Source organism: Lutjanus erythropterus, chromosome 3 (genome assembly GCF_056507025.1).
Source record: "Lutjanus erythropterus isolate fLutEry1 chromosome 3, fLutEry1.hap2, whole genome shotgun sequence".
Lineage (NCBI taxonomy): Eukaryota > Metazoa > Chordata > Actinopteri > Lutjaniformes > Lutjanidae > Lutjanus > Lutjanus erythropterus.
Genome location: NC_139319.1, coordinates 28,265,264 through 28,283,218, shown reverse-complemented (window position 1 = coordinate 28,283,218; position 17,955 = coordinate 28,265,264). Strand labels below are relative to the sequence as shown.

The 17,955-nt window shown below is 39.2% G+C and overlaps 1 protein-coding gene across 5 annotated transcripts in view; it reads right to left on the bottom strand.

Moving 5' to 3' along the window:
* The window catches only part of sorcs1 (sortilin-related VPS10 domain containing receptor 1), a 189,373-nt gene extending 172,148 nt beyond the window's left edge, over positions 1-17,225 (bottom strand). For 2 of the 5 annotated variants that reach the window (XR_014769854.1, XR_014769855.1), the window contains exon 1: positions 15,923-17,224. Coding sequence is in view for 3 of the 5 variants with exons in the window: in XM_084715688.1 (XP_084571814.1) it covers positions 15,923-16,624 (702 nt within the window). In the remaining 2 variants the exon portion in view is untranslated. Of the gene's footprint in view, positions 1-15,922 lie in introns of all 5 variants that reach the window. The other 3 variants (XM_084715688.1, XM_084715686.1, XM_084715687.1) reach the window with 3 other exon arrangements.
* Positions 17,226-17,955: the final 730 nt, after the last annotated feature.

The following is a 17,955-nucleotide window of genomic DNA, read 5'->3' as shown; positions in this document are numbered from 1 at the left end:
CATAACCTGACACAAAACTGTTGAGTAGTCAGACATCAGTGACTATCATGGGCTGGAAATAAAAATAAATAATCTATAATTGGATTATTGGATTGAATTTTTTTGACTCTCAGCAGCCTCTTGACATGTTTTGCATCAACACTTCACTTCACTTTATCTCTGTTTTGTGAGTCCAACTAGTGCTTCTTTTAATGTTAGATATTGCCTCATAAATCATCTAATTACTGAATAATTTAGATGTTTTCTGTACATGGTTACAGAGCATGATCTATAATGTAAAGATTTTTTCAAAGATAAAGGGGGAATCAGCTAGCTCACTGCCAGTTATCCATACTACATACTGAATATATACAGTTCATACTCTATACTAATTGTTTTTTGTATACTGACCACACTTTATACTCAGAACTGGCTTAGAACTAGTTTGTAGTAGGAATCTGGGACAACATAACTGTGTCTGAAATCCATCCTGCATACTAATTAAAACATATTAGTCATAATAGACATAAGCAAATAGACATAGACAAAATAATCACAAGAGACAGTTTTTTTGTTTTATTTTCCAAGATCATTGGGGAAATTTTTTACCACCACATGCACATTTTTTTCAGCTTTGAACTGCTCTTCCACTTTTTTGTGCATTGCATTGTTGGAGAACAGTATGACCAGCACATCGCAGCACACTCAAAAATCCACCAAATGTGGTATGTATTATTTTACCGCTTTTCTTATGTGAAGACACTACACACTCAAAATCTGCTTAGAATCAGTCTGTCATACTGATGTGGGATACCATGACAATATTATACTTTGTGTTTGAATCACTGAAAGCAAATGTAAAGCTAAAATTTAGAGATGTACGTATCCACTTTTTTTCACTTCTGATCCAATTCCAATATCTGAATTTAGATGTCTGCTGATACCAATACCAGCCCTCTTTTTTATAATAATAATAATAACAATAATAATAATAATAATAATAATAATAATAATAATAATAATAATAATAATAATAATAACTTTATTTCAGAATGCAGATTTGTGTGGCAAGACTGATACCTGATGAGTGCCTTATGTCAACATCAGGCCCTGAATGCAATATTGGATCAGATTGGTCCCATCTCTGCTAAAATTTATGGTAAAAATAGGATTGACGAAAATCTGTGAACATGTGACAATTTTGTTTTACACTGTCAATGCATTATTTGACATTAAGTCACAGAATAAACCATCATCAAGATTGTTATACCTCTGGAACAATCATATTGCACACTTATTTGTTTACATAAAAATTGGTGTAGAACATATATAATGCTGATTGGTGGCATTTCTGAGTCACCCACTTCATTGTGCAGGTAACAAAATGTGGCATACCTTCCTAACACAAACCTGTAAATAAAGGGAGTGATAAGCAAACAGAAACAGCTTGTGGTTTATTGTGTTAATTCTCCTTTTCCATCCATCTAACAACAATAGCTTACGGAATTCATGTTACCTCAAGATGGTAAAGCTGTAAGGAGATTCTCTCTTGGCAGTCAAGTGCATTCTGACATTCAGCTGCAATCTGCAGGGAATATCTATTACAGCTGTAAGACTGATCAGCCTCTCTGCAAAGACTCTCTATCTGTCTCCGTATTATCTCTCTATCAACAAACATAATTACAGGATCAGCTTTAAGTTTCTATTTCTGGATGGTGTGATCTGACTTTCACATTAACAATTAAAATTCATTGTGTTGATTTGCAGCACTAATGTGGCATTATGCACTTCCACTAAACAAAGGTGTTAACTCAGCTATCATTCACACAGTGAAATAAGCATTTTAAATGCCACATGTTTGATGAACACACAGTCATGTTTCATGGATCTTAATTATAAGTAACCACAAAGACTTTACAGCAGATAGTTGTTGGTAACTTTTCTAATTATGTCAATAAATATCAAATTAATAATATTAGAAACAGGATGCTTTCTTCTTTGCTTGGATGATCACAGTTAGTAATGTACCCTGTGGTTCTTCAGCTTGATACAGCAAACACACAAACACACACACATGCATGCACACACACACTCACAATGGATGCCCTACACCAGCCCTCAAGAGCCTTGGCAGCTTAAAGAGAAAAGAAACATTGTGTGAACTTCGCCGCCCAGCAAGATAAGAGAAAAATGAGAAATAATGAATTTCAGCATCACTTCTAAGTAGCACTGTTTGCATTGTGCGTTTTCAAACAGCAGCATTTGTACAAGTAAGCATGAGAACGCATTGATCATGATGAATAGCAATGTGATACGGACTCATTAAAAGATTTGTGAATTGCTACGTTGGGTCATCAGCGCATGCAGTGCCAGGAAGTGTGTGGGCTGTTGTAAAGGCAGAGAAAAAGGGAAAAGGCTCCATTGTTTTTTACTTTTGAACATTAAGTATTCGATATGCACCATGTCAATTTCAAGAGTGTGAGTGGGCACCACAAGGTCCTTCTTGAGTCTTATTTTGATACAAACAGAGCAGGAAAAAACTGTTTATCAAAAAAAGCAAGCACTGTGTGCTGAATAGCAGAGATTGATCCATTGCCTGTTTTGCTTTGTCCTGTTCTGGCCCATTTCTACCACTCTGTGTCTTCGTGTTATATCACACTTGGTCAATTAACTTGACCGGCCATCTCATCTGCTTCTCTCAGTCAATGTGCTTGGCTTGTGAAAAACACCTTTCTCATCTTCACTTTCAGACACATTCCTGCAGTTTACAGATTGCCAGGGATTCAATTTGTGCCACAGAAATGTCCCGTACAATTCTGAACCTGATCAGCGGGTGAGATGGGACTCTCTGCCTCCTGAAAGGAGACCTCTGACTGCTTTGCAATAGCTGCAAGAATCATCCTTGTCAATCTGAATTGCCTACGAGGGGGAAGAGGTTTCAAAGGAAGCAGATAATATATAAACACCATGACCAGCAATTGAATCCTTGTACCTCTGACTGAAAATCTGCAGTCAGAGGGTATCAGGCGTATCTCCATGAACTCCATCCGACAAATGTGACTTTTTCAAAAATTACAAAGTAAATTTAACTCCTTGCTCTAACTTAATACTCTCTGTGTAGTGTATAAATTACATTTGCTCCCCTAACTGTCACAAATGTCCAGACAAAATCTGATCTGTGAGTGTGCTTCACTCTGCAGCTCAGCCTCTGAGCTGTGCTTCAGTACTCTCCTAATAGTGTGCCGCGCTCCTCTCTCCCACACACCCCATCACCTCAATCACCATCATTCACATCAAAGTGTCAATCACACCACAGGGCAGTGGGGCAGCTGCAGTAATGTCACCAGAAAATACAGTGCACTGATGTTTGTTAAGAGATAATGATACCGCAGTATAAAGTGCATGTATCTAACCTACACACAGACACAATCACTTTACAAGTCGAGGAAAACGCTTATAGGTTTTGGTTCTGATATCTGGTCACATTTTTAACCTGAAAATAGCAGTCTTAGACTTGTTTTGCTACAAACCTAGCATCTTTTATTTAATGTTTTACTTCTCCTAGCTCCTATTAGCAAAAAACAATTTAATAAACATTCAGGAATTAGGCCTCTCAGATTATATATAACTGATAACTACTTTTGTTTGTTCAAATAAATAATAATGACCTTGCTAACAGCACATTATGTCAACTTTAGTTCTGTAATTCAAGTAAGTTGTCCTGACAACCAAAAAGAAACTCTTGGCTATGACATTCAGGGAATAATGCTTCTTTGTTTTTTGTTTTTTTGCTTTTTTTTGCAAAGAGTTATATGAAGTATAGCTGTACAAATCACGTTTGACTCAGTTTTGGCTGTATGCTGATAAACAGTCCATGTGGAGAGCAAAAGATGTGCAATGCATTGGATGAAATGCAATCTTGGGACCCACTGACTATTGTCCAATGACAGTATAGGTTTTATTAGCTTTTTAAAAAAAAAAAAAAAAAATGTATCTGCATTCATATACAGACACAATCCTGTTGTACAGTAGATCTAGTCTCTTAAGTCTACGTTTATTCTCATTTCTCTATCTCTATAGATTTAGGCATAAATATAGCTATAGATATACATATATTATGTAAACTTCTATGAAACACAAGGAATGATATTATAATCCTAATAACCAATCACAACTTGCTTGTCAAAAGGCCTGTCAAAAGAAACTGTGGTAAAGTCGAAGTTTGAAAATGACTGAGTGCAACAGAGTTAGCACTACCATGAGGTTTGGTGTGGTCACTGAACCTGGCTAAAGGTGTCAGAATGCTAAGTTAAGTCCTACTTGGGTTGTCAAACAGTGAAACCCTGCTAACAAATACTGATCTATGTTTATATAATTGTAGTATGTTGTGTGATGCAGCAGTTTGAAGTCCAAGACAGATTTTCCTGTGGGACAATAAAGTATCACTTACCTTACCACATCTTCTGACATTTGAATTGAAAGGGCGTCTCCAACAAATTTTGTAACTTTGTTAAAAGCAACAATCTGACATGCATGCCTACTTCACACAACTCTTTCCCATCACTTTTTGTGGGTATATTTTGGTTGGTTTCTACTATGCAGGTAACTAGGGATGTTCCCGGTGACTTATTGCCCTGTTGATTAAACACAAAATTTTATTTAGACTAGTTGACTAGTCTAACAGTAAGAAAACTGAAAAAAATGAAAATTGATCCTGTTAACGCTGTCCAAAAAATACTGTGTATTAGGTGCCATTTGAAGCCATTAATCACAGTCTACAGTTGTCAAACTGGATTTTAAGTGCCACTGAAACATGGCAAACAACACAAACATTATCAAATTCACAGCTCAATATTAGGAACTAGAGTTCTACTTTTGAGGAAGTAGCTCAAGAAAATAGGTGTCAGATTCACGTTGAATCAACATTTCATATCCAATGCTGCTATATAGCCTCAAATCTAATTATCATGACAGAAACACCCTTCAGCAGCTGAAAGAAAATGGTGGAAATCCAACTGTTCTGAGGACCTCCTTGCCTATCAGTCTCTTCTCTCAACATTCGCCATGTCCTTATCTGCAACTAAAAGGTCAATCCAAAATTCAGTCTCCCTGCTCTTATGCCATTAAGTTCTAACTGTGTCTTCTCCACCTCCCTTGCCCCGACCCTGCACCTCCATTCTTCCCTCTACCGAGCAACTTTGTCAACTACTTTGTAAAACAGATAGATGACACATGCGCCTCATTTCACCACCCACCTACTGACACCACCTATCCTTTATCCACCTCTGTATTTTCTATTCTAACTTCCTTTTCACCTTTTTCTCCTGGTGGTTACCTCCCACTGCCCAACCACCTGCCCTCTTGATCCTAGACCCTCTCACCCTCTTCAGTCTATTGCTCCTTTCTTATTGACCTGCTTCCTTTCCACACCCACCTCATCAATACCTTTTTGACAATTTGCTCTGCACTCTGCCTGTTTGCAACATACCTCAAGGACAGCACTTACAGGGTAACTTGGAGAGAATCTGTGTCTGAACCTTGTAGTTTCACTATTGGGGTCCCTCCCAGTTTTGTTCTGGGTCCTCTCCTGTTTTCTCTGAAACCCAGATGGCAGCATGAATCTCTACATATCTGGGTGTCATCTCTCAGTGAATCTCTGCACATGACCTGCAGCTCAGCTTTGACAAGACTGGACTGCTCTTCCTTAAAAGTAAGGCATTTCCCAACCACGACCACTCTATTACCATAGAGAACTCTGTGGTGTCCCTGGCTCAGACTGCAAGGAACCTGCAACCCTGGATAACTGTCCTTCATTGAAAACATTGCTGCAACAACCCACTCCTATAGATAAATTCCCTACAAGATCAGGAGAATATGACTGTTCCTTGGTGGGACAGGGTTTGGTCTTATCCAAGATTCAGCAGCTCTGCAGGTCTTCAATCTACCCAAGTTCTTCCACACGACACTGCTCCTCAATACCCTGCAATGGCTAACGGCGGCTGTTCAAATCTGATTCAACACACTTGTAACTGCCTACTGTGCTGTCAATGGCTCAGGACCATCCATCATCTAAGAGATGGTCAAACTATACACCCATGCCCATCCACTATGCTCTGCACCTGGCAATTGGCTCGCTACTAATTCACAATGAGGGTGGATGTTCCATCAGGCACTGCTCTTCAAAATCACACCTGTGGCCCTGGCTCCATAATGTTAGAGCAAGCTCCACATTGACAGCAAAAGGCCGTTGCAGGCTGAAAACTCATCTTGCACCAGACTGCAATTATTCCAGTACAACAGAAATTCTCAAATACAAATTCAAATGATTAGGGTTAGCAAAAGCAGGAATATTTTGATTGCATGACTGAAAAATAACGCAAGAGGGAGAAACAGAAAGGTAGAGGCAAGACAGAAGAAGAAGAAGACAATATTCTCAGGAGTATCTAAGGGAAATAAATAAAATCAAGTATGTGTTCTTGAGGCCTCACAGACTTGGCTAAGACTGGCCCGACAAATTACCCACAGAAAGTTTATATTTTTTTATCAAGAGCCTGCCTGCAGGAAGACCGACTACTCTAGAGACAGAATTTTACAGCATATTACTTCAGACTAAAGGAAATAATGACTTATTTGTGAGCTTCTCACATGGGATTTTTTGCTTCTAGAGAGAGAGGGACTGGGAACCTAGTTTGTTTACGGGCATATGCAGCCTGATGGCAAGTAAACGCTGCTCACTGGAGCGTGACACCGTCCGCCTGCCTGATCACTCCCAGGCACATACCCGAAGGATCGCTTAGCCCACACAGTGGCTTTGGTTATGCTTGTTGCTTTAATGTGTCTTTTCTGGTTTTTTTTTTAATTCTCTCCTCTCAGCAGGATGTGTTAAGTAACAGGTCTGAAAGCACTCAGATTAGACTGCACTCATGTTGCAATTGGATGTTCACAACCTAATTTGGAAGCTCATATTGTGATAGAGTTACATGGGATGAGTGTGGCTCTGACACAAGTGGAGGGAGAGCAGGGAGAGGAGAGGCAGACCGACACATGACCACAGACTTAAGAAAATAAAAGCAGAAAAGATTAAGAACTGGCAAATTAAAGCTTAAAATGTATCAAATGTGACCATATCCACTTATAGAGATGTCACATCCCCTCCAAAAGAAGGTTTAGACCCACATGACACACCTTTGGCTCAAGTGTGAAAGATAATGTAAAATAGCGGATAATTGAAAAATATTTGCAGATTTAGTGATTAATATTTTTGTGACTGTCACTGGAACTTCAGTGCTGAACATAACCTCCAAACAGTGCAAAGTTATTTTCATTTTCTGATGATGATGATGATGATAGTTAATCATTATTATCAGTAAACTGTAGTTCTTTATCATGGTTATGTTTTAAGACTTACTTGGGGCAATAAAAATTGCAACTTATTTAAGTGTGAAAAAGAAAATTTGATGTTTTTTTAATGAACCAGACTCTGTGGCATCTCTATTCATTAATGCTTAAAATAAATTTAGCAAGTTTGAAGGTTCACAGCCGTGTTAACAGCTCTGTGAGGCTGTACTTTGTTAGGCGCAGCAGTGCTGTGTTTAATATGCCGATGTTTAGCAGGTATATTGTTTACCTTGTTCACTATCTTAACATATTAACATGCAAACATTTGCTACGTAGCACAAAGCACTTTTTCTGCTGACAGGAATGTCATTAATTTTGCAGGTATATGGTCATAATGGCAATGGCTGTGCATGTAGATGTAGATGCTGTGGCTGGTATCTCTTTAAATATTGCTACATTTTTGTTTTGTTGTTTGCTCTGCTTTATTACTGAAAGACATATCACCTATGACAAAAACACACTCCGATCAACAATGCAGCTGACATCTTGGAGGAAAGGAGGAGGAAGGTGGGGAGAAGAGCCATGCTAACACAGCTTTGATCTGAGGCTGCTCCTGGCTAATGTCTGGTCAGGAAAATGAAACAAAATGGGATTCAGGCTGGCCAAGCGATGGGAAACCAGAGACTGTTGTGCCCACACAGAGAGACCTGCTCCACCACAACATCCATCCAGGATCAAGCTGTTGCACTTGATGGGCAGAGCAGATATGAGATGATGGGATGCATCACAGAAGACTCTTGCAAGATGAGGGAAGGAGGACTTGGTGTGTACACTGATTATACTTTATGCTCACACACAGTCAAAGTTGTTCGAGGGGGTTAAGTGTTTGTTAATAGGACAGCTTTAGACAGACAGAAAATGGGGATCAGAGAGGGGGAGGATACGCAGCAAAGGGCCACAGGCAGCAATCAAACCCTTGGCCACTGTTCAGAACCAAGAGCCTCTGCACATGGGTCACAGAGTCTACTAACTGTGCTTCAAGGGCACCAGATATTGAACTTTTTATTTGATGACATCAACCAGATATCATCACCATCTTGTTGCTGCAACCACACACAGATTTTAAAAATGCACTACAGAATTATTTATTGCGTGAGCATGTGTATTTGTATATATGTATATAACTGTACATATTGCTTCATTTTAATTTATTTTGTTTCATATTTTATGCTATTTTATTCTATTATATTCTTATTAAAGTCATTAGAATTCATCCTCTGAGAACTACTTTTCTGGATACTAAATTTTGTGCCAAACATGAAGATACTGAAATACAGGATTAAAAAAAAAACTTTAATTTGCTGAGCTAAAGGAAAGGGTCTGTTGACGGACAAAGTCATTAGGCTTCATCCTCTGGGGACCATAAAAAACTACACCAAATGTCATGGCTTGGCTTTGGCGTTATCTATTTTTTTATACTTTCATACCCTCCGGACATTTCCACGTGGTATGTGGTAGTATGAGCTGTGCACAGCAATCTCAATACAGAATCAGTTTAATAGAAAGAGGATCATCTGTATTTTTGATGCTATTGAGAAAATCATCCAATCATTCAGGATTTCTAAATGCCCTGGTATACTGTAATGCCTTGATACCATCCGAGCCTAAAACAATCTGTCCAATAGTTTTCAAAATACTTCACTACAAAATGTACAAAATAACAAAACTTTCAATGTATTTCAACAAGATAACTAAAATGTTACAAATGTGAAAAACTATCAGATAATACTGCACTGTAGGACTAGAGTTGCACTATCCTTTAACCTAACCACTTTCTCCTGCTACACAAATCTTATCAATTTAGCATATGTCGGTCCTAAATTGCATGTTTGAGATCAGCCATCTCAGATGAGCAGGTTGTAAATGTGTTCAATTTATAGCTCCTCCTGCAACTCCATGTGGCGCTGACAGCCTTCAAATGTCTGAAAATGAGCAAATTATGAAGACTTGATGGTGTACAGAGAATACCACTGCACAGCAGAGACGTGACTCTGGTGAAACAAATCTGGGGTTGGCAGTAAATTGGGCGTTGCCATGGCTATAGGAACGCATAAACAACCACATATTCCCTCAACACCTAGGGAGGTGGTGCGAGACTGTCAACTGAGACGGCATGTGAGTGAGCTTCTCACAATGCTTCAAAGCGCGTCATGTGATTGAATCCTCATTAATTGGTGGCATAATCTTTTGATATGTTACTTGTGTGTCTGTGAGAGAAAAACTGAGACGCACCTGTTGTCTCAGTAGGATTTCATTTTATAATTTACATGCTTCTGTTTGCCTTTATTGGACATGTTCCAGCAGGACATGTCCTGCGTCTCTGGAGGCATTATAAAGCTCAAGAGTAAGCTTCTTAGACTGATAGACAATATGTCAGCCTGAATCCATCTGAGTGACAGAGCAAAGTACCCAATGCCTGACATTTCATAATGTAAATAATACTGTCCCGGTGCATGTTGTACATCCATCTGAGCAATATGCCACCGGCCCCACGGTGAGACTGCTCTTTGCCTGTAACCTTTTTCTCAGAATCTCATTGTTGCTTTGCCAGTGCCGGGAACTCAGCAGGTATTTGTTTGATCAGTTTTATTCCTCTCTCCGTTTTCATAATTATAGACAGGAGTTCCGATTTGCCTTTATCTTCTGGAGCAGTCAAGTGATTAAGAGATCAAATTATTGAGTTCCAGCATTGGGTTAATTAAAGCCACAAGTAAATTTTCACTTTTGTTACTCCACAATGGTAGTATCAAAAAGACAGTGTGGCACCAATAGCCTCTACACCCCCTATGGATCCCACCAAAGAGACACTGAAAATGATGATGATTGATGTTCAAACCAACACAAAGACTGCACTGGCTTTCACAATGATTGTTGAATTTTCCAGTCTTAAACTGATAGCTTGTATCTCATACAATTCTACAAATGGCAGCAGAAAACTGAACTGTATTTCTTTTACTTTCTTAATATTACACTAGTCTCCATTCAGGCCATTCTAATAAACATGTGACAACCATGGTTAAAAATCTATATGTAAAAGTTTTGCAGATACATGCTAAATATATGTCTACAAATACAAAAAGGACATTTCTTTTAATAAAATCCAATCTCTTTTTCTTTCTTTAAAACTAAATACAGTGTGATTACATTGACTTGAACAAACCAATTTCAATGAATAATATCATGATGTCCACCAATCAATCAATCTTCAACTTGCAGCACAGAGCTTCATAAGTTAGCCATCTAGCACGTTGGGTTTTGACACTCATACCAGTACCAATTTCTGAAAAACCTTGAAAGATCTTTGCCACAGGAATTAAGCTTTTGGGTCATCTCATGTGATATGTGAATGTGATATCTAAGGAAAACCTTCAAGGAATTTCTTCAAACTTGTCACAAATGTCCACTTGGACTCACAGATGATCTGATTAGATTTTGGTGGTCAAAGGTCACTGTGACCTCACAAAACACATTTTTGGCCATAACTCTAATGTCTAATAGGATAACGGTGATGCTGGTGAGTGACTACTTCCATGTAACTAGCTACATGTAAATAAGTTGAAAAATAAATGTAACTGTAATCCATTACAGTTACTGAGAAAAAAATATGGAAATACATTACGGTCACTAATCAAAATTCTTTTGGGGTTACCTGGCAGATATCTGCACTTTACCGCTTTGAGTTAGATTAACCAGTGGGTTGTGTGTGTGACTGAGTGGGTTTTTCCACAGCAAATCTCACATACTACTGGACTCCTCAGCCTAATATTTCTTGTGCACATTCAGGACTATATGCTCAAGGACCTCTTGTGGTTGCAGTAACTCACAATTTTTAAAAATCCTGCAAAACCTACATATATACTATATCAACTAATGATTCCTCACTCTTTAACCACCTGGTAGGGGCCTAAAGTCAACAACCAATGACAGGCTAAAACAAGGCTTATCTACTAGCAGTGTTAGGGAGTAACTAGTTAAAGGCAGCAAGTAACATGTGATTAAATTACAAACTGAAAGTAACTGTAATCAGTCAGAGTTACTGAGAAAAATCATGTATCATGAAATCATGAGATCTGCACACTACTGAGTTCACTCTTCTAGTCTGGATTATGTTAAGACTCAATTTAGCCTGTAGTTTGGGAATATAAACTCCTTGTAATGTAATATAGGTGTAAATTTAAATTATTTATAAATGTCAATTGTGTAAAACACAGCAACAGTGTTGTTTTATACAATATTAATATTTTAATTTGCAATTAAATGTTTAGTTGCTTGAAATTAATGTCGGAAATTTGGATTGCTAAAGGACAATGTTTGAAAGTCATGGTTTTAAAATCAGATGTATCTCTCAGCTGCAGCAGGATTCATTCTTTAGATCTTTCCTTACCATCACTACAGCGCTGTCCACCTACACTCCTGAAGTTCACACCAGTTCTCTGAGAGCTGTCAACTGCCTTTCTAGAGAACGCAGTGAAATCAGTTACCGAAGCAGACAGGCACAAAGGCAAGGTTGAGTGAGAGCAGACACACCAAAGGAATAAATTACAACCAATTTACAAAGTAAGTTGTGGCTATGTACAGACAACACAGTTAGATGAAGCAGTGTAGCTACAGGTCACGTTCCCTTCAAGGGTGAGTCAGTTTTTGAGAAGGTTAATCTTTGGGTCATTGCCTAATGTGGTACGAAACTTAGGCCATGATCAGACTTTTAGCGAAAGCCCACAGTGAAGTTCAGAACATTCACAGCTGAAGGCAACTGGCACGTAAACAGAACACACTTTTTCACAGCGCCGCTCATATTTCAATACAAATTAATATGCAAAGAGTATAACATATTGAGTACAGTCTGCATCCCTGTCACTTTGCCATTTTACTAAATTCAGGACAGTTCATTCAGCTGCTGCTGCATATGTGCATATTTTTAATCATAATACGTGTATCCCTGTATTTGCTGTACGAGGCTTACATGACTCCAGTGGCCAATGTTTCATGAGTCATAATTATAGCCTCCAATCCAATCTGACATACAGGCTTCCAGTAATGTGGGACGGTTAAAAGACAAGCTTTATAAACGCCTTAAAGGTTAAATATTAAGAGCAGCAAGGCCTGTATCCTTTTCCACTTTAGCTCTGTGGCATGTTGTTGACTCATCTGTTTATTTATACAGCAGCTCCAATTGTAAAGAGCGAGGACGTCTGTTCCTGCTTATAGCAACAACTCTACATATTTAATGCGGGATCCTCTATTCTCACACGGCTTCGAGTAAGTTGTTTGCGTCGACTGAAAGAATAGGGGCAAATTGTTTCATAGTCACACAAGGAATGTCTATTCGCATCACAAAATCAAACAGGGCTACTAAATAGTAATGAGTGTTTTGTTTTTGAGAGTAAACACAAATTGACAGAAGGAGGAAGAAGCATAAAATAACCATAAAAAAATGGAGAGTTTCAGACATTTTCAGGATTTTTATTTGCCTCCACTGTAAGGTCACTTTTTGTCATGAGCTACTGTAGTTTGTCAAGCCCACAGAAACACCTGAGGCACAGGATGGAATTTCAGTCAGAAGCGAAGTGGAGGGCATGGGAGCTGGTGATACGTGTTTGACTGTAATTGGTTTTGTTACAGACAGGCCTAAGTGGTGTGGGTGGAACACCGAGCTGTGCAGCTAGGACACTGACTCATGGAAAGCCCAGTTTCAGGACAAATGCTCACTTTTTTTTTTCCCCCCCAGATTTTGTGGGATTAAAAGACAATTTTATACATTTTATTGCCTTCGATTCTCAGTCCACGCTAATTATATCTGGACTCTGAAGTAGAGGAAGCAGTCGTGTTGAGATATCAGTCCTCGCAGCAAATGAGCGCATTTGAACTGTGCACCAGTGCTCTTTCTGGTTAAGCTGCCCGAAGACTTTCTTCTTCCCGTGTTAATTAAAGTTTAAAGCAATAATCTAAAATTGCATTCAGGCTTAGATTATCACTCGGGATACAACATAAAGCATGTTTGTGTGGCTTCTGATTCTAGATTCAACACAAGACAAAGCTTTTTTTTTTTTTTTCCCTCATTCTCCCACATCCGGTAAGAAAATGCTGCATAAAAGGCAGCTGGTAAGACAAGTAATAAAATGTGTTGCACCGTGGATGATGACACTGCGCAGAACGATACCGCCTGCTACAATGTAGAGACAGATACACTGCACATTAATGAGATGCAAGGAGACAGGCTGCCCGGGGACTCAAGCAGAGGTCTCTGCAAAATTAAAGTGTTCTGCTGCAACTAACAATAATTTTCACTGATGATTAATCTGCCAGTTATCTTCCTGATTAATCGATTAATCATTTAGTGTATAAAATATCAAAATGTTAGTCACAATTTCCCAAAGTGACGTCTTTAGATTGCATCTGTTCTCAACCAACAATCCAAAGCCTGAAGACTCCTCTTTTACTATCATAAATAACAAAGAAAAGCACTAAATCCTCATATTTAAGAAGGTGTAAGCACCAAATGTTTGACATTTTTGCCTGAAAAATGACTGATATGATTAATTGATTATCAAAAGAGTTGCCAATTAATGTTCTTTTGATCGACTAATCGATTAATTCACTAACTGCTCTAATTACATCATCCTTAGACATCACTGTCTTAACTCTCTAATGTCAAAATTACTATTTTTCTCCCATGTTGTGTTTTCATTCACACGGGGCATAGAGGACATTTTTGATAAATACCACGAGTTGTGACCCTGCAGAAGATGTGCGACAGAAGAGAACAACACTGCCCCTGAGAGCTGAACACAGATGAAGGACACGTTTGACATCGTCATCGACTGAACAATGACATTCAGCGATGATGTGGAGACACCTACACAAGTAGAAAATTCTCATGTTTTGTGTTATGGACACTCATCAGTAAGAGAACCTTGACTGTCCACTCACAGCTCAGGACTGCGTCATTTGAAATTTTGCTGATAGGATATCCAAGTTTCAATACTCATACCAAAGTAATACTAAATCAACTAATCTATGATTGTGATTGTCGATTAATGGTTTCAGTATTTTTCAAGAAAAAATGTTCTACAAACTCAAATGTGAGAATTTCTCTCCTTTAAACTGAATATCTTTGGATTTTACACTGTTGGATGCACAGAAAGCTACATCAAGAATTACACTGGTCTCTGATATGTTGTGATGAGCATTTATTCACTATTTATGACATTTTTAGGAGTAAATGAAGAGTTCATTTGAAAAAACAGATAAACGTCAGTCTTAAAATGGATAAACGAACTCCAGTTTCATTTATATTCACTTGAGTGCATAATAAATGATGAAAATGAATAAAAACTGAGATATCTGGTTTTGTAAATGAACCCTTCAAATAATTTATTAATTGATAAAATTATCAGCAGTCGAATTCATAGTGAAAATATTCATTAGTTGCAGCCTACAGTATTTTCTCAATACCTTTCTTTGAGAAATACAGACATGAAATTTGTGATGCTGGCTAAAAATATGAATCTGTCCAGGCATTTGATATCAGCTTTTCTGCACAGAACAGTTTTCTACAGTCACTCAGTGTTATGTACACATGGGTACCAAAACCACTATTACGGTTTGACACCCGGCCATATAGCAGCTGCTGGTCATCTGATTTGTGCTCCACCATCATTAAACTCAGCAACTAAACAACTTATTACCGGCTCCAGTGTGGAGCACCTGTTTAAAGAGAATCTGACCTGATCCTCTCATTCTTGTCATGACATGAAAGGATCTGACGCCAACAAGCAGAGAGGCTGAAGAAGAGCAGGAGAAAGTTTGCAGGCGCTTTAAGGCCTGCAGCTCAGGAGTCCTGGCTTCAGAAAAGGAAGGAGGAGGGCTGAAATTGCTTAACCTCTCCCTAAAGCTACAGCGCTACTTGAAAATCCTGCCCTCTGGTCAGAGCTGCTCCCTGCTCAACATGAACAGCTTTAACCAGACATCAGTTGAGCTGCTTAGCCTGAACAATCTCCTCTCTCTCTCTGTCCCTCTAAAACTTAAGTGAAAGCTCTCTGTAGACCAAAAGTGCATCCAATTTTTTTTGCCTAATTTTACTTTATTAAACATTATTGGTTAAATAATCTCAGCACAATAATTAAGTCAAATGACTAGACTGCCTTGTGATCCTGTAAATGCTATTCTATGTATATATATTACATAGAAACTCATTACTATACTAAAACCCAAGTGTTTAATCATAGATGTGAGAAAATGTTTAATGTGACAGACAGACAGATGTCTGGCAGCAGTTTCAGCTCATAACTTAAGGTGACAATTTAATTAAACTAGTCTCTGTTGGGCTCTCTCCCCCGTCTCTCTCTCTCTCTCTCTCTCTCTCACACACACACTCACACACACACACATTCATCTTAAACGGCGCAGGAGACTGGTTTGGTTCGTCTCTCTTGAGGCTGGTGTGTACCTGACGGCCAACATGCGCGCACACCTCCCCGTCTGAGGACTGGCGCATATGACCACAGTGGCGCTAACAGTGGACATGTTGGAAGAAATGACTTACACTGCTGTTCTGGCCGGACCAGTGCACCATAGCCTGGTTGTGAGACGAATCCCCGGTCAAGGCGAACGTTGAACTGTTAAGTTTTAGCTCCTCCTGCCTCGGACCGGCGGCTCTGCGCTCCTCTCCGCTCCAGCGCAGTTCAGAGCGCGTCACCCTGCGTCCAGCCGCCGAGCTCATGCCCTCTTTCGGGTCTTGACTTTGGGCTGAGGCGGGGGGTCTGACTTTCTCACCATCAGTGTTCCTCCTGGCGCGCGTTCTGTACCCGCTGGCGGAGATAAAACCCTCACTAATTTTGTCAGGTGAAACTTTCATCTTTGCAAACTCGTTCTCATTAACCGTGTCTCGTGCGCCTTGCAGGTTGTCTGTATTCCGTTTCAGCCTCGGCTCCGTGTGTTCCTCTCGCTCTGGAGCGCATTCAGCGGAGCCTGCTGCGCAACGGAGCCGCCGACTATCGGCACCTGCAGCCCCGGCTCTCCCTGCCCCGTCTCCGCGTCCAAAAACTTCTCCCTTTAATCCTGTTGCGGGTTCACTTGTGTCGAATTTGAGCAGTAATTCCTGCGCACGCCACTTACTTCCAGGCTGGCACGACCTGCAAGTTATCTCAGCTTTAGCGGCGTGAGGGAAGCAAAGCACCATCACCATCAAAAGCGAAAACCAAAGCGCACTGTGCCACTTTGGACAAAATATGACCTCCCTCTCCATGGCTGGCGGCAGAGAAGGATGCTGTGGATGTCAGGAGTCTTTTCCCGCACTATTCTCTTTGCCTTTTCGGGGACTAAATTGCCGCTCGGCGGTGAGAAGAAGAGGAACTGCTGCGCAAGTTGTGGCGTTGCCCAAATGCAGTGTTGTAAAAAGTGCAGCTGAGTCTAAGTGGTCCAAGTTGAAGGATTTGATCAAATGAAGCCCCGCACGCATGGGGGAGGAGCTGAGGACACAGACTGAGAGATGGAGGATAATGTTGGACTGTCTTTCTCCATATTTGTTATTTTCCACCATATGCTCGGCTATAATTAAAGCAGTCAGTAATACAGTCATTTTGTTCTGCTGCTCTTTTATTTCTCCTCACAGCCACATTCTCTGAAAATCTATTCCTGGTAGTTTCTCTCCTGATGCAGATTTTATCACCAGCATCCCTTCAGGGAAAGTAAATCGCTTAATTTAGCAAATGAAACTGAATTATTTTGCCTATGATGAACCTGTTTAGACTCAACCCTGTTAGGTCTCAACAGGGGTTTCTGGTAATTGGAACATATTAATATGTTTCCAATTAAGTGCAGTGTCAGGAATGGTAGGCTAGTGCCTATGACTTATTAAACAGCAATAAAGAATTCAACACCCTACATGGGAACATGAGATTTTTACACAACATTTCACTATCTACATGCATTTTGCAACTGATCTCGCATCCCTGCAGGATGATATGATAGTTTTGGCATTTGTTGTGAATGCAACCAGACCTGCTGAGGGCAAGAATCACCTGTAAGATGAAACAGTCTGGACGGAAGCATGAATATTTTAAATGCTTTAAAAAAAAAAGAAAAAAGAAGTGATATTGACGTTCCGTTTAACTATATAATTTTGTCCCAACAAACTGCTGGAGTAGGAAAGAGCAGGGCACCTTGTCACTCAAGTAAATTGTCATCTCCAACACATAATCTGACATAATTGTAACCTGAAGTGAGATTAATTTTCATATTTTTCAACCAACAGTGAATTAAAAACACAAGAAAAACTAAATTGCACAACTTATGTATTACACACAACAGAGAAAGGGTGTATTATAACTTGCTTGATGGTAGCACTTTACAGTTGTTAGTGATAAACAAATGATTTGTAAACAATTAAGAATCATTAGATAGAGATAGGGATCAGATATTTGAAACACTTTTTTAATGGTTGATTATTAATTTTTGGATGGCTATTACAAAGTTACAACTAATGATTATAATACCCTATGCACTTACATATTTATTTATCTACACAATTTATGTTTCACTATGTGAACTGTAAATAAAGTACTTATTTTAACAAAA